General features: G+C 48.2%; 1 protein-coding gene across 11 annotated transcripts in view; it reads right to left on the minus strand.

Annotated features, from left to right (window-relative positions):
• Nucleotides 1–14,262: 14,262 nt before the first annotated feature.
• AHCYL2 (adenosylhomocysteinase like 2) overlaps nt 14,263–25,022 on the minus strand; it is a 202,836-nt gene continuing 192,076 nt past the window's right edge. For 8 of the 11 annotated variants that reach the window (XM_039519910.1, XM_039519912.1, XM_039519913.1 and 5 more), the window contains 3 exons: nt 20,511–20,631; nt 18,992–19,066; nt 18,248–18,415 (listed from right to left, as the gene is read on the minus strand). In XM_039519910.1, coding sequence (XP_039375844.1) covers nt 18,409–18,415; nt 18,992–19,066; nt 20,511–20,631 — 203 coding nt within the window. In that variant the 3' untranslated portion in view covers nt 18,248–18,408. Of the gene's footprint in view, nt 14,640–18,247; nt 18,416–18,991; nt 19,067–20,510; nt 20,632–25,022 lie in introns of those variants that run through there. The other 3 variants (XM_039519911.1, XM_039519916.1, XM_039519915.1) reach the window with 3 other exon arrangements.

Consider the following 25,022-nt stretch of genomic DNA (forward strand, 5'->3'; position numbering starts at 1 on the left):
CCCCTCTGCCCTGCCCGCGCCAGCACGTGCGGCTGAACCCCCCCCCCCCGGGCTCGCCACGCCCCCACGCTGCCATTGGCTCGCTGCCCCGCGAGGGACACACCCCCAGGCGCTGATTGGAGCGGCTGCTGCTGGGGCGGGGCTGAGGGAAAGGACACCTGGGGCCAAGTGAATTGGAGCTGGGCAGGGGTGTGGGGGGCTCAGGCCCCAGGGGAAGGGGGAGGCTGCTGGCCCAATGGGGAAAGGGGGAGGCTGCTGGCCCAGCTGGGGTGGGGCGAAAGGCTGCTGGCCCCATGGGGAAAGGGGGAGGCTCCTGGCCTGGGTGGGATGGGGCGAAAGGCTGCTGGCCCCACAGGGAAAGGGGGAGGCTGCCGGCCCAGCTGGGGTGGGGTGAAAGGCTGCTGGCCCCACAGGGAAAGGGGGAGGCTGCTGGCCCAGCTGGGGTGGGGTGAAAGGCTGCTGGCCCCACGGGGAAAGGGGGAGGCTGCCGGCCCCAGGGTCAGGGCGAGGCCTCTGGCGGGAAGTGGGGGGATGTTAGAGACACGTCCTCTGCAGGGCAGGATCCACTCAAAGGGCCGTGGTGGAGATGAGGCAGACGCCAGCGCAGGGGAAAGTGGATGCAAAGCTTAACACAGGCCCCGAGACTCCCTTGTCGGCACAGCACTTTTCCTCTGAAAGGATCCCTGGGCTGCACGTTATGAACCAGACGGACTCGCTCTGTTCCTTTATAGCAGCTGTGCTGCCGGGAGGGTGGAAGTTAAAAGGCAGATGCTCAGCACACCAGGGGGCAGAAGTGGATGAGCAGAAATTTTAATCCAAATGACAAAGGTGACCTTCCTCCTCTCACATAAACCCAGAGCGCACAGGGCCTCAGTTTCTAAATTCTCAACATCCCCACCTAAGAAACTTCACAGGACTCAGCTTCGCTACCTGGCCTGCAGCCCAGCCCAGCCCATTTTGGGCCAATCCGTGACTCTGATGGAGACTTTCTCCATGTCCTTGGGCACACCCTAGATTTTAAGGCCAGAAGGGATCACCAGGTTATCTGATGTACCCTGCATATCACCCGCCATTAAATTCCCCCCAGTTACCACTCTACTGAGCCCAGTCACTTGTGTTTGACTAAAGCATCTTCCGGGAAGGCAGCCAAGCTTGATTTGAAGACACCAAGAGATGGAGAACCCACCACTTGTCTAATCAACACCGACCCCCATTAAAATGTTGTGCATCTCTTCCATTACAAATTAAGCATATTATAGACTCAAGGATCACAATAGCCCATTTTGTCACATCACTACAATGGGAGCTCGTATCCAGTTGCTTGTCCATTGTGACCCCTAAACCCAGTGTCTCTGCTTTCCAGGATGCGGTCAAGCATTCTGGAGAGTAGCCTATCTTCCTTGTTCCAAGATGCATAACTGCATTTGCTGGTATTGAAATGCATTTTGCTCTGTATAATACCTGTCCTCTTTCACCACTCAGCCACTCTTTGTGCCATCTGCACATCTTATCAACAGCAATTTTATATTTACTTCCATATCATTGCTGAAAACACTAAGCAGCATCTGGCCTAGTCCTGATCCCTGCAAAACCCCACTAGAATCACCCCCCATCTGATGATCCCCTATGGACAGCTACATTTTGAGCTCTGCGAGTTAGCCAGTTCTTACTCCAGTTAACGTGTGCTCTGTTGATATTGTGTAGTGCCAATTTTTTAATCAGAATGTCATGGCGTACTGAGTCAAACACCTTACAAAAGCCTTTGCATGTTACATCTAGGCAGTTACTGATGTCAACCAAACTTGTAATCCCAAAGAATTAAATCAGGTTTGTTTGACAAGACCTATTTTCCATAAATGGCATTAATTATATTCCTACTCATTAATTCTTTATCAATAGAGTCGTGTATTGGCTTTTCCATTATTTTGCTCAGGATAGAGTTGGGGCTGACCAGCCTGCAGTTACCCAGGTCATCTTCCTTATTCTTTTTGAATACTGACACAGCCTTAGCACTCTTTCAGCCTTCTGGAATTTCCCTGGCATTGCAATACTTATTAACACCAGCCCGCGAGAGCGCGCCAACTCTTTTTGGGTGCAAGTTGATCTGGGCCTGCAGATTTAAAAATGTTGATTGCCAGGAGCTGTTGTCGAACATGATCCTCAGTTACTAATGGACTGAAACCATCATCCTCATATGAGGTGAGCACAGCACCCTGCTTCTTTCGACATACAAAGTAGGAACAGTTATTGAAGAAACATAAAATAGAAATAGGCTATTTACTGAAGTCACTTGGTGGCTCTGGGGGCCTCAGTTTCCCCATCTGTAAAAGGAGACAACACTTTCCTTGCCATGATGCAAAGCACTCTGGGAGCCTTGGAGGGAAAGTTCTGTAGAAGGGAAAGCAGGACTCACTATTGCAGACCACCTTCGTGGCTGAGGAATGAGCATATTCAGAGTCATGACGTCACATTCTGGACATTCCCAAGTTCCGCTCAGTGTAATTATCGCTGACAATTTATAACAATTCTAGCTAAAGGGGAGAAGTGCTTCCAGAATCCGGGGAAGAGGGGTATTATGCACCGGCAGAAATGACCAGGGCAACTCCCCGTACAGCCCGGAGAGCTACAGCCCGTCTCCACGAGCTATTGTCAGAATTGTTCTGCTTAAGAAATATCTGGCTCAACGCTGGTCCCAATTCTGCAGCTATTTCTGCACCGTCTGGCTCCAGTGGCCATTCAGAACCCTTCCCCCCACCCCAAGTGACCTCAGCGGGGCTCTGCACAGGTGCAGGGTTCCCCCTGAGCAGATAAGGGACCTGATCCTGCCCTAATGAGTCTTCCAGGGGTCAACCGATTCCTGCGCTTTGCCAAATTGAAATATTCTTCTATTGTGCAGAGAAAGGACACAACCCCCAGGCCCCAACTCACTCAAACCTTCCGTAGCTTCGTTTATTCCTGGGAAGGGACTAGCCCTTGGTCTGTATAGTTCAGTGCTGCTTGGGATTACATCACCCTCACATTCATCATCCATTTCCTACAGCCCAGCAGCAGCAGAATGAAACCCTTCCTTTCCCGTTAGCAAACCACGTTGGTCAATATCTCTAAACGAACACAGAGGTGGGGCTATTGGTTCCAGGCCACTGCAGTGACACTGCCGCCCTTATCTGAATCAGCCCTCAACAGCTGTGTGGAAAGAAACCCACAGGCAGGGGTCAGCAAGTTTCAAACGGGATGAAGGGAGGAAGTGAAGGGGGGAATGCATAGAGCAGAAGCAGCAACGTTCCTCAAGGGCGGCTGCGTCACTGGCAGCTTGGGTGGAAGTAGAGAAGTCCTGCCGTTAATATGGCCTCTTATCCTCTCCCCCAGAGAACTGGGGCTCGATTCCAAAGAGCATCACAGTCAAGGAGAGAGCAGCTGGTGATGGTATCTTTAGTTAACCTTAAAATGCTGTCCCTTCGCCTTCTCTCCAGCCTCCAACACACGCTTGATTTTTCAGCGTGGCCAGCCGGGAATCAGCACAAATAGCTGTTTGCATTGATGGTCGGAATTTGTCAGCCATCGGAAAAGCCCATATTGAGTCATATGAAGTGTTTCATTCCAGGCGGCTTCAAAATAAGTGTGTGGGTCACCTTCTAATCCGGGGTCGGCAGCCTTTCAGAAGTGCCGCGCCGAGCCTTCATTTAGTCACTCTGATTTAAGGTTTCTCGTGCCAGTCATACACTTTAGCGTTTTTAGAAGGTCTCTTTCTATAAGCCTATAATATATAACTAAACGATTGTTGTATGTAAAGTAAACAAGGTTTTCAAAATGTTTAAGGAGCTTCATTTAAAATTAAATTAAACTGTTGATCTTACACCGCTGGCCTGCTCAGCTCGCTGCTGGTCTGGGGTTCTGTTCACCTAGGCCGGCAGCCGGGATCCCAGACCTGGGGGTGGTGGTTCAGGGGTCAGGGCAGAGGGCTTGGGGCTGTAGGGGTGCAGGGCAGAAGGCTGGGTGGGGTTCAGGGCAGAGGGCAGTGGGGGTGTGGGGGTGCAGGGCAGAAGTCTGGGTGTGTGTGAGGGGTTCAGGATCAGGGCAGAGGGCTGGGGGTGTTTGGGGGTGCAGGGCAGAGGGCTGGGTGTGTGGGGGGGTCAGGGGTCAGGGCAGAGGGCAGTGGGGGTGTGGGGTGCAGGGCAGAAAGCTGTGGGGGGGAGGTTCAAGGGTCAGGGCAGAAGGCTGGGTGTGTGGGTGTGCAGGACACAAGGTTGGGTGTGTGGAGAGTTCAAGGGTCAGGGCAGAGGATTGTGGCTGTGGGGGGGGTGCAGGACGGTGTTCAAGGGTCAGGGCAGAGGGATGGGGGTGTGGGGGTGCAGGATAGGGTTCAAGGGTCAGGGCAGAGGATGTGTGTGGGGGTCAGGGGTCAGGGCAGAGGGCTGGGGTGTGTGGGGGTGCAGGGCAGAAGGCTGGGTGTGTGGGGTTCAGGGGTCAGGGCAGAGGGCTGGGGTGTGTGCAGGACACAAGGTTGGGTGTGTGGGGAGTTCAAGGGTCAGGGCAGAGGATTGTGGGTGTGGGGGGTGCAGGACGGGGTTCAGGGGTCATGGCAGAGGGATAGGGGTGCAGGGCAGAAGGCTGGGTGTGTGGGGTCAGGGTCAGGGCAGAGGGCTGGGGGTGTGGGGGTCAGGGCAGAAGGCTGGGGTGTGTGGGGGGTTCAGGGGTCAGGGCAGAGGGGTGGGGGTGCAGGGCAGAAGGCTGGGTGTGTGGGGGGGTTCAGGGGTCAGAGCAGAGGGCAGTGGGGGTCTGGGGGGTGCAGGGCAGAAGGCTGTGGGGGGGAGGTTCAAGGGTCAGGGCAGAAGGCTGTGTGGGGGTTCAGGGGTCAGGGCAGAGGGCTGGGGTGTGTGCAGGACACAAGGTTGGGTGTGAGGAGTTCAAGGGGCCGGGCAGAGGATCGTGGGTGTGGGGGGGTGCAGGATGGGGTTCAAGGGTCAGGGCAGAGGGATGGGTGTGGGGGTTCAGGGGTCAGGGCAGAGGGCTGGGGTGTTTGGGGGTGCAGGGCAGAAGGCTGGGTGGTGTGGGGTTCAGGGTCAAGGCAGAGGGGTGGGGTGCAGGGCAGAGGGCTGGCTGTGTGGGGGTTCAGGGTCAGGGCAGAGGGCTGGGGTGTGTGGGGGTTCAGGGTCAGGGCAGAGGGCTGGAGGCATGGGGGTGCAGGGCAGAGGATCGTGGGTGTGGGGTGCAGGATGGGGTTCAAGGGTCAGGGCAGAGGATAGGGGTGCAGGGCAGAAGGCTGGGTGTGGGGGGTCAGGGGTCAGGGCAGAGGGGTGGGGTGCAGGGCAGAGGGCTGGGGTGTGTGGGGTTTAGGGGTCAGGGCAGAGGCTGGGGTGTGTGTGGGGTCAGGGCAGAGGGCTGGGTGTGGGGGTTCAGGGCAGAGGGCTGGGGTGTGTGTGGGGGTCAGGGCAGAGGGCTGGGTGTGTGGGGGGTTCAGGGCAGAGGGCTGGGGTGTGTGGGGGGGTCAGGGCAGAGGGCTGGGTGTGTGGGGGGTTCAGGGGTCAGGGCAGAGGGCTGGGGGTGTTTGGGGGGTGCAGGGCAGAAGGCTGGGTGGTGTGGGGGGTTCAGAGGTCAGGGCAGAGGGCTGGGGTGTGTGGGGGTCAGGGCAGAGGGCTGGGGGCATGGGGGGTGCAGGGCAGAGCCACATGCCGCGTTCGGGACACGTGCCGGAGGTTGCCGACCCCTGTTCTAACCTGTAGCCCCGTGGTTAGAGCATGTGCCTAGGCTTGAATCCTCCCTCTGGAGCAGGGACTTGACCTCTGATGTCCCCCAAACTCACGTAAACAGCCAGGCTGCCAGCTGCTCTGCTCCCAAGCTTTCCTGCTGAAGCTCCCGAGTCTTGCACAACTACATAACGATGCTCTCGCCTGGTGTTTAAGGGACTCACCTGGCAGGTAGGAGATGGGGTTTAAAATCCCTCCTCTGAATCAGAGCAGAAGGGGATGTCAACTTTGCAGGGCCAGTGAACTGTCTTCCCGCACACAGTGGGGCTGGACTCTTCTCCGTCTCAGAGTAGCAGCCGTGTTAGTCTGTATCCGCAGAAAGAACAGGAGTACTTGTGGCACCTTAAAGACCAACAAATTTATTTTAGCATGAGCTTTCGTGAGCTAAAGCTCACTTCTTCGGATGCATAGAATGGAACACACAGACGGGATATTTATACATACAGCGAACATGAAAAGGTGGAAGTATGCATACCAACAGGCAGAGTCTAATCAATTGAGATGAGCTATCTTTAGCAGGAGGAAAAAAAACTTTTTGAAGTGATAATTAAGATGGCCCATAGAAGGTGTGAGGAGAACTTAACATAGGGAAATAGATTCAATTGGTGTAATGACCCAACCATTCCCAGTCTTTGTTTAGACCACAGTTAATAGTATCTAGTTTGCATATTAATTCAAGTTCAGCAGTTTCTCTTTGAAGTCTGTTTTTGAAGTTTTTTTGTTGCAAAATTGCCACCTTCAAGTCTGTCACTGAGTGGTTAGAGAGGTTGAAGTGTTCTCCCACTGGTTTTTGAATGTTATGATTCCTGATGTCAGATTTGTGTCCATTTATTCTTTTGCGTAGAGACTGTCCGGTTTGGCCAATGTACATGGCAGAGGGGCATTGCTGGCACATGATGGCATATATCACGTTGGTAGATGTGCAGGTGTACGAGCCCCTGATGGCGTGTCTGATGTGATTAGGTCCTATGATGGTGTCACTTGAATAGATATGTGGACAGAGCTGGCATCGGGCTTTGTTGCAAGGATAGGTTCCTGGGTTAGTGTTTATGTTGTATGGTGTGCGGTTGCTGGTGAGTATTTGCTTCAGGTTGGGGGGCTGTCTATAAGCGAGGACTGGTCTGTCTCCCAAGATCTGTGAGAGTGAGGGATCATCTTTAAGGATAGGTTGTAGATCTTTGATGATGCGCTGGAGAGGTTTTAGTTGGGGGCTGTAGGTGATGGCTAGTGGTGTTCTGTTATTTTCTTTTTTAGGCCTGTCCTGTAGTAGGTGGCTTCTGGGTACTCTTCTGGCTCTGTCAATCTGTTTTTTCACTTCAGCAGGTGGGTATTGTAGTTTTAAGAATGCTTGATAGAGATCTTGTAGGTGTTTATCTCTGTCTGAGGGATTGGAGCAAATACGGTTGTATCTTAGAGCTTGGCTGTAGACAATGGATCGTGTGGTGTGTCTGGGATGGAAGCTGGAGGCATGTAAGTAAGTATAGCGGTCAGTGGGTTTCCGGTATAGGGTGGTATTTATGTGACCATCGTTTATTAGCACAGTAGTGTCTAGGAAATGGACCGCTTGTGTGGATTGGTCTAGGCTGAGGTTGATGGTGGGATGGAAATTGTTAAAATCACGGTGGAATTCCTCGAGGGCTTCTTTTCCATGAGTCCAGATGATGAAGATGTCATCAATGTAGCGCAAGTAGAGTAGGGGTGTTAGGGAACGAGAGTTAAGGAAGCGTTGTTCTAAGTCAGCCATAAAGATGTTGGCATACTGAGGGGCCATGCGGGTACCCATAGCAGTGCCGCTGATTTGAAGGTATGTATTGTCCCCAAATGTGAAATAGTTGTGGGTGAGGACAAAGTCACAAAGTTCAGCCACCAGGTTAGCCGTGATATTATCGGGGATACTGTTCCTGATGGCTTGTAGTCCATCTTTGTGTGGAATGTTAGTGTAGAGGGCTTCCACGTCCATAGTGGCCAGAATGGTGTTTTCTGGAAGATCACTGATGGATTGTAGTTTCCTCAGGAAGTCAGTGGTGTCTCGAAGATGGCTGGGAGTGCTGGTAGCATAGGGCCTGAGGAGAGAGTCCACATAGCCAGACAATCCTGCTGTTAAAGTACCAATGCTTGAGATGATGGGGCATCCAGGATTTCCAGGTTTATGGATCTTGGGTAGCTCAGGAACCTATCCTTGCAATAAAGCCCGATGCCAGCTCTGTCCACATATCCATTCAAGTGACACCATCACAGGACCTAATCACATCAGACACACCATCAGGGGCTCGTACACCTGCACATCTACCAACGTGATATATGCCATCATGTGCCAGCAATGCCCCTCTGCCATGTACATTGGCCAAACCGGACAGTCTCTACGCAAAAGAATAAATGGACACAAATCTGACATCAGGAATCATAACATTCAAAAACCAGTGGGAGAACACTTCAACCTCTCTAACCACTCAGTGACAGACTTGAAGGTGGCAATTTTGCAACAAAAAAACTTCAAAAACAGACTTCAAAGAGAAACTGCTGAACTTGAATTAATATGCAAACTAGATACTATTAACTGTGGTCTAAACAAAGACTGGGAATGGTTGGGTCATTACACCAATTGAATCTATTTCCCTATGTTAAGTTCTCCTCACACCTTCTATGGGCCATCTTAATTATCACTTCAAAAAGTTTTTTTTCCTCCTGCTAAAGATAGCTCATCTCAATTGATTAGACTCTGCCTGTTGGTATGCATACTTCCACCTTTTCATGTTCGCTGTATGTATAAATATCTCCTGTCTGTGTGTTCCGTTCTAAGCATCCGAAAAAGTGAGCTTTAGCTCACGAAAGCTCATGCTAAAATAAATTTGTTGGTCTTTAAGGTGCCACAAGTACTCCTGTTTTTTTTCTTCTCCGTCTGACATTCGTTCTAGCGAGCTGTCACTCACAGGCAGTTTGGGACAGTGAGAGGAGGATGTTCAACACTCCCGCTTTGGGGGTGGTAAAGCCACCAAGGACATAAGGTTAAAATTACAATGAGCCAGGTAATGGTTTGGGAGAGTGTTTGAGTCAGGCCTTGCGGAGATGACGGAGGGCTGCAGAGGATTTTCTACACATCTGAAACTAAGGGAATCGGGGGCTAGTTTTGGATTCAGAGAGAGCGGAAAGGCTCCACCCAATGGAGTTTATTGGTAACAATCACCAGGAAAGGAGACAGGGATCCCAGAACAAAATGCACACAACGGGTGGTAGACGGGAGCTCTTCACTGCAGGCCTCTTGCCGAGAGTCTAACACAGCAGCTGACTCCCATGACCAAGAGGCGACTCATGTAGGGAAGTGTATGAACACAATGGATAATGAACCTTTTCTCAGCTGAGGAGTCGCAGTGACTTCCACAGGAAGTGTAAGTATGGGGAAGGGCTCCAGGAGTCGGCCCCCAGCTGTTCAAGCCGCCTGCCATTGCTCGTCTGCAGCACACATACTTGTATCGGGCGCCATGGCCATCGGGGAAATGAGAGAACAAATCAAATCAGTGGAGTCCAGTGACACCAAGAAATGGGAAAGCAAAACTGACATGAAAAGATAAACTCAGAACCACCCTACAGCCAGCTAAAAGAGCGTAATGGAACGGACTACAGCAACTGCATTAGATTAAGCACTGGAGCATTGGAATGTGGAGTTGTCTCCCCAGGGAAAATGGGGAAGGCTGCTGCTTGCGTTATTTTAAATTCAATTGCACAAAACGCTGCAGAACAAAGTGTAACAGCTGGAGGGAACAATCCTGCCATGTGTGGGGTTAGGGGAGAGGATTGACGAGCGGACTTACCAGACATAGGCTCCTCTCTTATTGAATGCCCAGGTGGCCCTATGTAAGTGAAGACTGAAGAGCGGGATTGAGAGAAACACCTGGCACCCACATTTCTATTCATTTTTTTAATAGAAAATTTTTCAGTTGTCAATTTTTCTTCTTCCCAGGCAGCAAATGTTCTGCTCTTTTCAGAAGGTCTAATTCTGCAGCATTGCTAGCGAGTTCCACCGAGCCCTGTGTTTCTCTGGCTGCAGAGTGCACTGATGGGCAACCCCATGACCATTGCATGAGTGGATCCCCATCTTTTGCATGGTATTGTTAATTATTCAGCTCACTTCTATTATTTAGCCAGGTGACGGACGCTGGGAGTTAACGGAAGAGAAGGCAGAAGGGATGCCCATTGCTCCAGCTTGAGCAGTCACAGCAGAGAAGCTGCAGTCATTTAACACCAGCACGTCTACATGGAGCCTGCAAAACTTTGCCTTCTGCCAGTAAAGTAAAACACAACCATAATTTCACTGTAATTGAACATAACTGTATACTAACAATTTATTTAAAATAGCGTATATGATTGTTAAATACGGTAACTCCTAGAGCAAGGTCATGTTTTCACAGAACAACTTCCTCAGGTGGAAATGCCCTTTATTCAGAATTAGTTTGCATGTTTTAGCACATTGGGGAATTAAATTTGACTTCACTGTACTTAGAATTTCACTGTATCAGTTTCTGTAAATGAGTTTTACTGTACTTTACTGCCCTCACCAAAGGCTCTTACGTAAATTAAGCTGTCATGGGATAAAAGGGAAGGTCCTTTCATGGATTGAGAACTGGTTAAAGGACAGGGAACAAAGGGTAGGAATTAATGGTAAATTCTCAGAATGGAGAGGGGTAACTAGTGGTGTTCCCCAAGGATCAGTCCTCGGACCAATCCTATTCAATTTATTCATAAATGATATGGAGAAAGGGGTAAACAGTGAGGTGGCCAAGTTTGCAGATGATACTAAACTACTCAAGATAGTTAAGACCAAAGCAGATTGTGAAGAACTTCAAAAAGATCTCACAAAACTAAGTGATTGGGCAACAAAATGGCAAATGAAATTTAATGTGGATAAATGTAAAGTAATGCACATTGGAAAAAATAACCCCAACTATACATACAACATGATGGGGGCTAATTTAGCTACAACGAGTCAGGAAAAGATCTTGGCATCATCGTGGATAGTTCTCTGAAGATGTCACGCAGTGTGCAGAGGCGGTCAAAAAGCAAACAGGATGTTAGGAATCATTAAAAAGGGGATAGAGAATAAGACTGAGAATATATTATTGCCCTTATATAAATCCATGGTACGCCCACATCTCAAATACTGTGTACAGATGTGGTCTCCTCACCTCAAAAAAGATATTCTAGCACTAGAAAAGGTTCAGAAAAGGGCAACTAAAATGATTAGGGGTTTAGAGAGGGTCCCATACGAGGAAAGATTAAAGAGGCTAGGACTCTTCAGCTTGGAAGAGAGAAGACTAAGGGGGGACATGATAGAGGTATATAAAATCATGAGTGATGTTGAGAAAGTGGATAAGGAAAAGTTATTTACTTATTCCCATAATACAAGAACTAGGGGTCACCAAATGAAATTAATAGGCAGCAGGTTTAAAACAAATAAAAGGAAGTTCTTCTTCACGCAGCGCACAGTCAACTTGTGGAACTCCTTACCTGAGGAGGTTGTGAAGGCTAGGACTATAACAATGTTTAAAAGGGGACTGGATAAATTCATGGTGGCTAAGTCCATAAATGGCTATTAGCCAGGCTGGGTAAGGAATGGTGTCCCTAGCCTCTGATCGTCAGAGGATGGAGATGGATGGCAGGAGAGAGATCACTTGATCATTGCCTGTTAGATTCACTCCCTCTGGGGCACCTGGCATTGGCCACTGTCGGTAGACAGATACTGGGCTAGATGGACCTTTGGTCTGACCCGGTACGGCCTTTCTTATGTTCTTATGTACTTGTTTATTTCTAAATGCTTTATAGGCAACTAAGCTTGAGAAGTTTATGGTGGGGATGGTATGATGGGATAGCCTAATTTTGGCAATTAATTTGGCAATTGATCTTTGATTATCAGCAGGTAAGTATGCCCAGTGGTCTGTGATGGGATGGGATCTGAGTTACTACAGAGAATTCTTTCCTGGGTGCTGGCTGGTGAGTCTTGCCCACATGCTCAGGGTTTAACTGATCGCCATATTTGGGGTCGGGAAGGAATTTTCCTCCAGGGCAGATTGGCAGAGGCCCTGGAGGTTTTTTGCCTTCCTCTGCAGCGTGGGGCATGGGTCACTTGCTGGAGGATTCTCTGCACCTTGAGGTCTTCAAACCACAATTTGAGGACTTAAATAACTCAGACATAGGTTAGGGGTTTGTTATTGAAGTGGATTCTGTGGCCTGCATTGTGCAGGAGGTCAGACTAGATGATCATAATGGTCCCTTCTGACCTTAAAGTCTATGAGTCTATGAATTAATTCTACTCCTTAGGAGATGCTGTCCCTTGACATGCTCTCCAACAGCAGGTTGTGAGAATCCTGGAGGACTGGGGACCTCTAGGAGCAGATGGGAGTTTAAAATGACCTGTTAAGTCACTGCCTTCTGAGAGATCTCTAGAGATACTGACTTACTTAGACTTCAGCAGTGGCTGGTCATCACTTTCACCCCCGGTAACTCCATCAGATGCATCCTCCATCCAAGCACCTGACGTCACCGCTACCCACGGAGGAGGGTAGTTAATGGAGATGTGCTCAGAAAAGACAAAGAACCACACCTGCCCAATGCATCATGGAGGGACAGACTTGATGGGAAGTGCCACCATGCAAGTTCTCAGGGAGTTACGGGCTCTCTCCCCCTGCAGTCTACATGTTACTTCTGAAAGGCTTCCCACAAGGGCACGGCATCCTTCTTCTGTATACTGTTCACCAGCCAGAGCTGCAGATTCAGAGCCGTGTAGTTACATTACTGCTAGGTTACAAGGTTTCTGATGCTCAATAAAGGAGCATCCTAAAATCAATTATCTAGTGGCCTGTGTGATTTGTGTCCTGTTCATCCAGGGGTCCTGCACACCTGTCACACGAGGCAGAAATCTGCCCACAATTCTCTGCCCGTGGTCTCATCACACTCTAGTCCATGCAGCTTTCAGCCAGGAGTGGTCTGATTTTGTGTTTCAAAATGGCCACTGGTTTATTCTGTTCATCTTTTTAATCTATATTTTCCTGTTGTCTTTCTGGGTCTTGTGTAAACACTGATTATTTTGCAAAAGGGCTGGGAAGGGAGGTGACAGAATGGGAGCAAAACAAGATAAGGTGATTTTTTTCCAGACACAATTTAGCTTGTTTTCACCAAGGACAGATCAGGAACAGGAGAAAACCCAAGAAACCTACAACCAAAACAATTTCCAACAACACTCAGACAGCTTCTCCACAGACTAATTCCAATCACTCTGCAAAACACAGAAGGGATGGGAAACTTAGTAGCCAGAACCGCCTCTCACAGGCCACCTCTGCAGAGACAGCTGTGGGCTGCTGTATTGTACTGAGGGCTGGAAGCATGTCCAGCATTAAGGTTGCAATCAGCAGTTCAGTATAAAATGACTATAACCTTGGCTTGGAGAATTGGTTTGGCCTGAGAATTGCCAGATGCACCCTGATGGCAAAGGAGAATGTTTCTGCAAAGCTTGAAGAAAATCTGCCCGGTTGATTTTGAGTTACAAGAACACTAACGACAATATTCTCCAGAAAAAGCAAGACGGGTACTACAAAAACGGTTAATTCACTTCTCTGCAGCTCTCCCAGTGCAGGTGACCGGAGCATTCACTGCCCCCGAGTCCTGGGACAATATCCCCCAATACATTCTTTAAAACAATGAACCACCACCGTGGCCTTACTCTGTGAATAGCTCCAGACTGGCTGCTGTTACCCCACATCGGTTTGTGATTATGAGAAGACGAGGGTATCTAATTTAGATTGCAAGCTCCTCGGAGCAGGCAACTGTCGTTTTCATTTGCAAAGCCCCCTGCACACCTAAGGTGCTGTCTACACAATAGAGATGGCATTATGGGCTAGGTACACCCAGTGCACCCCGGGAGGAAAGGAAGGAGAGAGATAGATGCCAAGTCAAGGCAGATCCTCTGTCAGAATCAGTCTGGAGGGAAAAGTCCACACACTGGGTAGAGGATGGAGTTGGCTGGGTAACAACTGGAGCAGAGGAATGGGGCTGGAAGGAGCAGAAGTGTCTGAGACAATGAAAAACTGGGAGGAAGAATGTGACTGGAAACCTGATCCTGCTAAGCAGGGTGGGGAACCAGCCATTTCCAGCAGCTGAAGTTTTTATAAACCCACTAGTACTGGCAATACAATATGTGGCTAATGGACGGCTTCAGCCCTTGGCAGAGGCAACAGTGAACGGGCCGTTTATATTTAGGGAATACGTGGATTGGGACAATACCTTAAGAAACTGATTGGCCCTGGAAATACTCACAGGCTAGAAGAGAACATTAGTGGCCAACACGCTCATTAAAACTATTGGTGTTGCTCTGACATGCAGTTTGTAGTGTGACAAATAGACAATGACGGGCCCATTTTGGTACCTGGTTGTCACAAAAGCTGAGAGGTTAGTAACCTTCTCTGTAACATACCATCCTGTTTCCAACCATTACCAGGGCCTACCACATGAACACACTCCAGAGGCCAAGTGAATTTTGCAACATTTTATTTGTGTTTTGAGATTACAGAGTCTTTATTGCTGATCTAATACAATCACTCAGACATTAATATTTAAAACATCCTTTTGAAAATGTTATAGTCTTAGTTTTTACTTCCTTACTGTAGAATTATGACAGATGATTGGGTTTCTTTTCCTGGTTTCTAAAGTTCAGAACAGAATTATTTTCCTTATAAGATTTTGCTGGTGTCGCCTATTTCCTTTTTCTAATATTTAAAAAAACTGTTACATTTAAAAAAACCCGTTACACTTAATTTAGAGATGATCATGGAGTATGATTCCAGATTGAGTAGGAAAAGCCAAGCAAGCAAAAAAGCTTACAAGAAGGCATAGCAACATGGAGAAAATCTGTAAAAGATCAGAGGGGGAGAAAAGCCATTTAGAATGATTTTTTCTTCTTCTTATAGCTACACTGAAGATAAAATGAGCTTAAAATCAGCACAAACAAATTCACTGATGAGGACAGCACCACCACACGCTACACTAGTGACAGACTTGGAATAGGTAAGCGACCCTTCTGAGATGCACCGTCGGGTCACCTGATGGAATGGGTTTTGTCCTGGGGCAGATTCAGCCGGATTTCTGACCCCATTTTTCCAAAGGGTGCCCGGATCAACACGTGACCCACAGCGGCATTTCCTAAGTGGCTTCACTCCAGAAAACAGAGACAGGTTAATGTGGTCGCCTTCCCCACAAAATAAGAGAGAAGAGAAGGCTGGTAGCGCCACTGTGTGCTGCTGACAGTCTCGTCAGCTCTCGGGGAAAACTAGGAACTGTTTCCACACATATAGCTAGGGGGTGCCCGAACGATGCCCAAGAGCACTGGCCACTTGGAACGGATTACAATGCTCCATTTCCGTAAAGCACAGGGACTGCACCCCCCAGCTTGCAATGCTCCATCTTGATCTGCGCAGAAATGCATGCAGGGGCCTGCAGTCTCTGAGGCTGCACCTCTCCCTCAAGGGAAAGAGTGGCCCTGGGCCACACTTTGGGGTGCTCTGGTCTCCTAGTCCCTGCCCCAGACAGCAGACGAGGAGCCCAGGTCACGTTAAGCAATGACTGTCTCTCAGTCTGCATGGGGCATTCCCAGCCATGCCACCTCACGTCTGCAGAGCCAACTCTGTAAAAAGTGCACACATCTTGACTCAACTGTCTCTAGTGAATAAAGAGAGAAGGAACTTCCGTGTGTCCGTCAGCTGGGAACATTTGCACCCATTCTGTTCCAGCTCATTGATAGGAGTGTGTATGGGAAAAACCCTCCCAAAGATACCTGTCCTAAGATACCCTTACTGAAGGCTACACTTCACTATCAGATTTCAAACCAGCATCGCGGTGTTAGCCTGGGAACTCCCAGTAAGTGTACAGCAACTTCACGAATACGGTTCTGCTCCCTAGATGACTGAACTCAGGTCACAGAGGTGAGATGCAGGCTCACAGAGAGAGTACAGCCAGGGCTGACGCCAAGCACTTGTCTAACAAGCAGTTTCACATGCCAGGCATAACCACGTGAGATCAAGAGCAGATTGACGTGTTGGATGCATGTACCTACTCATCATACATGGACACTTATACCACAAGAGATCCAAGGGTGGAGGACAAGATAACGTTCCCTATTAAATCAAAGACACGTGTTGCCCATCCCCCAACTCCTGGTTGCTGGGAAATGGTTCTGTGATTGGTTTAGTACACAGAAGAGAAAAGCCTCTCTCTAAGAAACTCCTTCCCCTTTATCCTTGGCAATTTGTGCAGTCCATGGATGCCGAGATCTTGGAGCGAGGGTGGATACATTCCTGGGGCTTTTGACCAGAAACAGACCCTGCCCAGAAAGTGCGACCTACGAGTGAAATCCTGGCCCTTCTGAAGTCAAAGGGGAGCTTTGCCATTGAGTTCCATGGGCCTGGACTTCACCCCATGCGTCTACAAACAACCAAAGTGACTCCAGGATAAAGCTGGATAGCTGCAGAATAAAGTTACTCAAACAAGTAATAAAAGTAATACACCCAATTTGCATCTTAACAATAATTCGGTGGTCTCTTCTGAAAAATCTCAGGACCTGAATAAAACCCACCAAGAGTTGAAGATCAATTGATACATGACTGGGGATCATTCTATGATGCCTCCCTCAGATGCAGTCTCATAAAACTTCCAACAGCTTATCTACAACTTTCTACCTTGAGCTCCAGCCCTTTGGAGGTTGAAAATTGGACTAAACAGCATACTAGAAAACTTGCTGTAAGAAACAACCGTGACATTGGACAAGGTGACCCAGGAGGTGGTCTTCATGTCTAATTTTGTTGGTTCTGTGACTTGCCTGTAGACCACAATTTCTGTCCTTTGCGTGTGAGTACACAATGCCACAAAGACACCTCTCCCATTCGTAATGGCCAAGGACTCAGAGAGGGCAAAACAAGGATCTTCACTTGATCAGGTGCTCAGATACCAGGGTGATGAGCATGGTACATAAAAGCCTAGGCTGATAGGTCAGTGCCTCAAGTGGAAGTCTGGTAAGTACCACTTGAAGTACCTTGAATTTTAAAAAAGAAACATGTCATCAATGACTCTGGGGAGATATGGCAACCTTAAAAATGACCTTGACACGCATGGCTGTGTTGTATGCAGCATCCAGACAGGACATCTTGGGCTAAAAGAAGTACCAGGCATGTTTATCTTCCATCAGTTCTGACTAACACAGCAAGACTTGACAAGATACTAATGTGACAGTGATTCTGAACTCTACTTATAACATCTAGCTCTCAGGACAGAGCATACTCTATGGTAGTTACTCGGGATAATTACTGGCGCTTGTAAATCCAAATAAGATTCCCTAGAATTCATTCATTGAACAAATGAATATTTGAAAATAAGACTCAAACAGCTCCGGCACTGGGAGTCTGGGAAACGTTGCCCAGAAACAGGTGCTTTTTTACATAGAAGTCACTTCCAGAGAGGACTGAAATACCAGTTGGAGAAGGACTGTGTCAAGAACGGTCCTCAGAACTGATCTGTTTTACTGCTTCATTCTGCAGCAGTGTGAACAACAAGCTTCTGAGTGTCATCTCGAAGAGCTACCTTGAAATGTAAGCAGCATTTGTCGGCAAAGTCGCAAGGCTGTTCCACAAGCGTGAGCACAAGATGCCACACAACTGCTCCATGAGAAATATAGCTTTGGTTGAATTGTAAAACGTTGGCACTCATCAAAAGCTGCAGAAAAATACTGCAAAGTTGCTGAAGAATGGTGTGTAATTGGGTCTTAGTCCACCGGTGTGAAGCCCGCAGCGTTCATCACCGCTTGCTTTAGAGTGGGTGCATCTCTGCCTCCCGGGCTCCTAACTCAGGCTGCGGGGTGTCCCTAGCTGATGCTACAAACTGGACTCTTGGTTACAGCTTCCCACAGTGCTAAGGCAAAGTTCATTTTGGCTTGTTGCCAAAGCCTGTCCTTGCACAATAATCAGAGTAGAGAGTTTTCCCCAGTGGCTGCTGGCAAGATTTAGTGTTTCACTACTAAGATAGCACCAGTCTTGTCAGCAATGTCTAGAGCAAAGAGGCTTGTGCTAGTTTCATTTTAAAATGGCATGGAAACAAAATAACAGCATCCTACCCTGAAAACTGACAGACAGTTCTGGGGACTGGCCCAGAATCTGCTTCCAGGTAAGAAATGTTAAGGTACAAAGGAAATGTGCAACCTTGAAATTAAGTTCCTAGACATTAAGGTACTAATGTAACGTGCAAGCTTGAAGTCTGATCCCAAATCTCGCCTCATGCATTGTCCTCCATCCCCTGTATATTAGAATAGACATACAGCGATAATGGATTACTTGAAGCTAACAGATACTTTGCAACAAAATAATTCAGCCAGATTCTTCTTTCCTCCCCTTGCTTCCCGCCCCCCCAAAACCAAAAATCAGCTGTCTCACAGTCCCCTGGCAGTAAAAAACACCATTGGCAGAGGCCGCACGTACAGTACTCTAGTTTAATAAATAAATAACCTAACACACTGTCTACTACGTGAGCAAGTCCAGCTCTGATTTAAGAAGCTTGTACTATTTCATCCTGTACAATAGCTGAGAAAAGGCTTGGATTCGTGTTCCTTACTTCTTCTGGTTACAGCTGCAGAAACTTAATACCTGAAAAAAGAGGAGACATAATGCTCTCAGTTAGTGGTGGTGTATAAACCTGTACATTGATCACTGCCAGGATCAGACAGAGTGTAATGATTTAGTGGGTATAAATGCAAAGGAGGAAGGAGACTGTTTAGGAGGGTATAACCTCTTCCTCCCTTAAACACCCCATCAAATTTAGACACCCACAAGGCCTTCAACTTTGCCCCAACATCCTAGACCTCTGGTACAATTTTCAAAAGCACCTAAGTCCCATTGACTTTTAATGACCTGAGTGAAAAGCTTTAAGAATGGATGGTTTAAAATTGGAAAGAATGCCGAAAAGAACAAAAATTATTTCAGAGCTGGAGAAAATGCCTTCCAGTGAGAGACCGAAAGAGCTCAGTCTGTTAGTTTATCAAACAGAAGACTGAGAGGTGACTTGATTGCAGTGTTTGAATACATTTATGGGGAGAAAATACCAGGTACGAAAGGGCTCTTTGATCTAGCGGAGAAAGGCAACAAGAACCAATGGCTGGAAGCTAAAGCCAGACAAATTCAAGTAGAAAATAAGGCACAAAGTTTTAAGTGACAGTTACTAACCACTGGAACGAAGTACCAAGGGAAGTGGTGGATTCTCTCTCTCTCAATGTCTTCACATCAAGCCTGGCTACCTTTCTGGAAGATGTGCTTTAGTCAAACACGTTACTGGACTCAATACAGGCATCATGGGGTGAAATTTAATGGCCTGGGTCATGCAGGAGGTCCTACTAGACGATCTAATGGTCCCTTCTGGCTATAAACTCTGGATCTAAGTGCTTAAGTCACTGCAGAATATGGGACTTAGAAGTTTTTGAAAATTTCTTCCCTTGTCTTTTGTGTGTGATCCCAAACAGCCCCCAACTTCTCTATATGCAGGTCTACCATAAGCACTTTGAGGCAGAGACTGTCTGTGTCCTGTACACTACCCAGCACGTTGTTGGTGCTAAACAAATCAATAATACATGGAACTGAGCCAAGGGAAATTTAGACTGAACAGCAGAAAATGGTTAAGATCTAGAAATGGTCGAAGTCCCATAGCTTGTGACATTGGACAGGAACGCATCGCAGACTGGGAAGGAAAACTAACCGGCGTTTTGCGGGTCTTTCCCACCTCTAACTCCGAAGATAATTCTTTAAGTGTTCTGGGGCTGCGGGGTTCAAAGCTCATATCAACACTGACGTGCTATGAATTGTACATTATAGTTAAACTTTGGGGTTCATAAGGCAAAGGAGTGTATTCCGGCACAGCCCCATTCCGCACGCTCAAACTGATCTGTGACGGTGCAAACCCATTCTCATCCCACCTGTAAACAGGAGCAATAAATGAATGAGAAGATTTCCCAATAGTCTGACCTGGAAGAGAGATGCTCTAAGGTATCATAGTGCAGCTTTTATTTTTTACTGAGCACTGTCAACGTATCCAGACCCGTACAGACTCTGAGAAAGACAGTCCTTGCCCCAAGTGATTACAGTCCAAGGCCGACAGGAACACCACTTAAAACATTCTGAGGTACATTTGCAAAGGCACAAACGGGAGCTATGCATGTAAGTATGGCAATCTAGCACACAGGGCAATAGAGGAGGTTCCAGTACTAAAGTCTGTACTGCACCAAGACCCTTGCCACTAGAAATGCTCCCCGAGGGACGCTAGCAGAAACACTGCTTTGGGCCATTTTGTGCTTCTCAGATTTTAAAAATAATTTGTCATTTGAGTTGGCTGGATGGTGTTACTTTGAGATTCGCCACTTTAGGATGACAGCTTCTGCCAGGTACAATAGGCTGCCTCATTTCACACCAAGTGTTCTGGGTATCAGAGCTGATCATGCATTGTCTGATGTCCTTCATTCTGTACCTCCACCATTTCATATCATGTTTTGATATACTGGGGCAATGGGCAATGACCAGGACTCCATGAACCCTTCTCAGGGTACCTGTGGAATTAGATGCTTAAGCACAGTGATTCTTCTTGCTCATATATTTAGGATTGAGCTGATTCCCACACATACATACGCGTCTGCGTATATTACATTAGAGAGAAAGAGAGAGAGAGAGAAAGAAAGATGATGTTTAAAACCAGCACCTGTAGTAGTTTGGTTTGAAAGGCCCGTTTTTATTTAGTCCCAGGTACTTTGCTTGTTCATCTGTTAGTTCTGTCAGATGTGCATCGAACGTTGGAAGATGAAGACTTGCCACATACTCATCTGAAACAGATTCAAGCCCTGGGAAATTAGCTTGAACGCGGCAAATCCCTTGGGTCCCTCCCTCGCTGAAGGAGCTCTAATGCATAAAGCCCCGAAAGGGCTTTTGCATTTTACGTAACAACTTGTAACAGACTATGGGTCTGTCTACACAGCAATGTAAGCTCAGGCTTACGCCTAGCCCTCCTTGAGTCCACACACCAATTATGTTAACCTAGGGCTCGAACCTAGGGTCTCCGGAACTCTCCAGGGCTGGAGGGTCTGAGCCCTATTGCTTGCCTGTGTCCACACAGCTCTAGCTTGACTCTGATCCCAGAAGTCTTCTGAATGTATCCCAGAGTTCCTTGGGGCAACTTCCTTAGTCCTCTCTATGCCAACAATCTGCGGTGCAGTCTATTGCCCTCTCTTGCACATGGACACCACTCCAGCTCAGGGCAGCATTAATCCATTCTCTGCTGCAAGCACACTACCAGACAGCCTGCAGGCTTTTCAACGGCGACGGATCAGAAAAAGCTGCTTCCTGGTCACAAGAGCACAGCCAGATTTTGGGCCATGCTGGCTGGGCGCCCTGCACATCCAACCCCCAGGAGGGCAGGGGTGCCCAGGAGCAAGAGCCAGAAAGTGGAGCGGGAACTAAGCGTCTGCCCTGCAGGGAAGGGGAGTGGCAGAGCCCACGTCTCAGCACGGCCGGGGGAAAAGGACCTCAGCTGCTCCCGCTCCCTGCAGGGTAGCTGCTTGGTCCTGCTCCGCTCTCTGTCCTTGCTCGGGGCCCTCCTGGGGGCGAAGTGTGAAGAGGCGCCTGGGCAGCGTGCACTGTGAGAGGTGAGTGGGAGCCTCCCAGGGTGCGGTGGGGGCAGGGATAAGGGTCCTAAGGGGATGCTGGAGCACTCTGCACCCCAAGCCCTGGGGACACACTTCACCGCTCTGCAGCGGGCAGCAGCCAGGCTGGGTTATGTGTGTTTTTGTTCTTGAAACCTACATTTTATGTCAAACTTCAAAACAGACAAAAATAAATTAAAAAAACCAACCAACCAAAACCACTTCCATTGAACATCCCATTTTAAAAATTAAGAATTGCAGCATTTCATTTTAATACTTTGATGGCCCTGGAGATTCATGTCCTGATTATCCTCAGCTGCACATGGGTATTTTCCTGCCAGTGTAACTCAGCCTAGCGGGGGAGCCCGATTCTCAGATTAGATGTCAGTTCAGTATAAAGCCTTCTCCAACTGCAGTGATTCTACCAAGACAGGCACCAAATAGCTAATTATGCAGTTGATGTACTCGTGTGGGCACTGGAGTCCCATCGACAGCACCATCAGTTAGGAAACAGGGTGGGCAGTAGAGTTTTCCCACAATGCAACACGTTTGTAGGGCTAGAGTGTCGACACGGGGTTAGGGTGCGATGCACTTGGGGAAAGGGTTACTTTGACTAAGATCTGTGCACTGCAGTGTGGACACCAGAGTCCTAGGTTTGAGCACGGGTCAGAAAATCCTTTACCTAGAGTTAAAATGCAGTGTAGACGCTCAAGCCCAGGGTTCCCTGACATAGGTCAGCTGACACGAGTCCCACTAACCCTAGGCTTACAGTAACCCCTCACTTAACGTTCTAGTTATAGTCCTGAAAAATGCAACTTCCCGCAAAACCATGTTAAGCGAATCCAATTTCCCCATAAGAATTAATGTAAATGGGGGGGTTAGGTTCCAGGGAAATTTTTTTTTTTGCCAGACAAAAGGGCATTATATACATTTTAAACACGCAATTTAAAACAGGTTTATGTTTTAAACAATTTAAAAGAAACAATGTAATACTACAATCACCATTGCTGAGTATGAAGCAGTGGGAACATCACTGCTGAGTATGAAGCAATGGGAGGTGCCCGCCTTACCCCACAGAGGCCCAGCCCCCTGGCACTGCAGACAGTGAGGCAGGCCAGGAGGCTGAAGGTGCTGTAGGCAAGGAGAAGCACGTTGCGCAGCAGCTGCAGCAGCTTCCCCTACTGTGCAAGCACCGGGGGCAGGGGACTCAACCCTCGGCCCGCCCACGCCAGCCCTTCCCCCAAGCTCCCACCCTTAACCTGCCTCTTCTCCCCCACACCTCCTCCCTGTTTACTCCGCATGCCACGTCCTCGCTTCTCCCCTCTCTCCCCTCTGCCCACGGCAATCAGCTGGTTTGTGGCGTTCGGGAGGGACGGGAAGCCTGCGTGCTGAGTCCTCGCTCCTCCCCGCTCCCTCCTGAACGCTGCAAACCAGCTGATTGCTGCGGGCAGGAGGCAGGGGGAGGAGGGGGAAGACGCTGATCCGCAGGGTCCACTGGCGGGCAGGAGGTTCGGGGGGGGGGCAGCGTAGGAGAGCTGATGGGGGGTTGCCAGCTGTGGACAAAGCAGGCTGCCAAATGACGTTATAGTGGAGCATTGCACAACTTTAAACCAGCATGTTCTGTAATGGAGCAGTGGCGTAAGATCGAAACAACGTTATGCGAGAGGACGTTAAGTGGGGAGTTACTGTACATATTCCATGTGGCCCATCCTGACCTCCAGGGGGGTTTTGGCCCTGTAAGAAGTGCAGGGTCTGGCCTCTTAGGTGTTAACGTATCACATGCAAACAAAGAGACTGTCTAGGAAGGAGTACGGCAGAAAGGGATCTAGGGGTTATAGTGGACCACAAACTAAATATGAGTCAACAGTGTGATGCTGTTGCAAAAAACCCAAACACGATTCTGGGATGTATTAACAGGTGTGTTGTGAGCAAGACACGAGAAGTCATTCTTCTGCTCTACTCTGCGCTGGTCAGGCCTCAGCTGGAGTATTGTGTCCAGTTCTGGGCACTGCAGTTCAAGAAAGATGTGGAGAAATTGGAGAGGATCCAGAGAAGAGCAACAAGAATGATTGCAGGTCTTGAGAACATGACCTATGAAGGAGGCTGAAAGAATTGGGTTTGTTTAGTTTGGAAAAGAGAAGACCGAGAGGGGACATGATAGCAGTTTTCAGGTATCTAAAAGGGTGTCATAAGGAGGAGGGAGAAAACTTGTTCACCTTAGCCTCTAAGGATAGAACAGGAACCAATGGGCTTAAACTGCAGCAAGGGAGGTTTAGGTTGGACATTAGGAAAAAGTTCCTAACTGACAGGGTGGTTAAACACTGGAATAAATTGCCGAGGGAGGTTGTGGAATCTCCATCTCTGGAGATATTTAAGAGTAGGTTAGAGAAATGTCTATCAGGGATGGTCTAGACAGTATTTGGTCCTGCCATGAGGTCAGGGGACTGGACTCGATGACCTCTCGAGGTCCCTTCCAGTCCTAGAATCTATGAGTCTATGAAAAGTAAGAGAGGAGTTTTAAAGTGTTTCTTTTTTCATGTATCTGCCTGAGTCAACGTTAGTGGGTGCACCAAGAATTGCAGGAGAAACATTGGAACCTGACGCTGGTGGCTTGGGCAGGGAAGTGAAAGAAGGAACTTTTTTTTCATTTTTTTTTTTAAAGCAAAGCATTGCTGTTCACCTTTACAGGGAGAAGGGCTGTGTCATTTCTACAGATCTTGACATCAATACAAACGACCTCCAAGCTGAATACAACTCATTATCCCTAAGAAAAATGTGATTCTGCTAAACACAGAAAAGAACTACACTCCCTTAGCTCAGCTGAAGGAAAAGAGTAAAAAAATAGCTGCTGCAAATCCTTACAGATCACAGTGTGTGTCCACTGGCTACAGCAGGGGAACGGGACGCTGGACTCCTGGGGTCTGGCATTGAATCCCTAAGTGTCTTTAAGCAAGTCATTTGCCTCGCTGCCTTGGTTTCCCCATGTCAAACAGAGATAATGTTTCCCTACTTCACAGGACGAGGCAGCCTATTTCACACTTGTATTGTTCTTGGAATCTCAGATGGGAGGGGCTATAAAATGAAAAGTACGTTACCCCTTGTTACCCTTCAAGCCTCCTAGTAATCCACACACGGGTTTTCCTACTGAGATTTATCTTATTCTTGCACGACCCTCAAGCAGGGTTTAAACACGTTTTTATATGAACATATCTGAAAGAAGGTAAGTTACTGGTGTCAGGAGACCCAAGTCACGATGGGGAACTGCTCTGGGATTTCCAGATGTTTGGCTAATTGTGTAAGCTGTAGGATCGCTGCCATAAAGAATGAAGACATGGCTAGATTTGGAAAATGGAAGAGACTCTTAGGGAGACTGAATCCTACCCTGAAACTGAGTAGCTTCTTCACTACAATGAATGTGAATTAATTAGGTCTGACTCACTATCATAGTCAACCCATAACCTCACCCTGTTTTCTAACCGATACCCCTGTGAGGTAGGGAAGCGAGATACCGTTTCATAGAAGATAGATAGAGCAACTTGCCAAAATCACAGCAGTCGAGCCAAGAACAGAACCCC

The sequence above is a fragment of the Mauremys reevesii genome, linkage group 1 (genome assembly GCF_016161935.1).
Source record: "Mauremys reevesii isolate NIE-2019 linkage group 1, ASM1616193v1, whole genome shotgun sequence".
In the NCBI taxonomy this organism is placed as follows: Eukaryota; Metazoa; Chordata; order Testudines; family Geoemydidae; genus Mauremys; species Mauremys reevesii.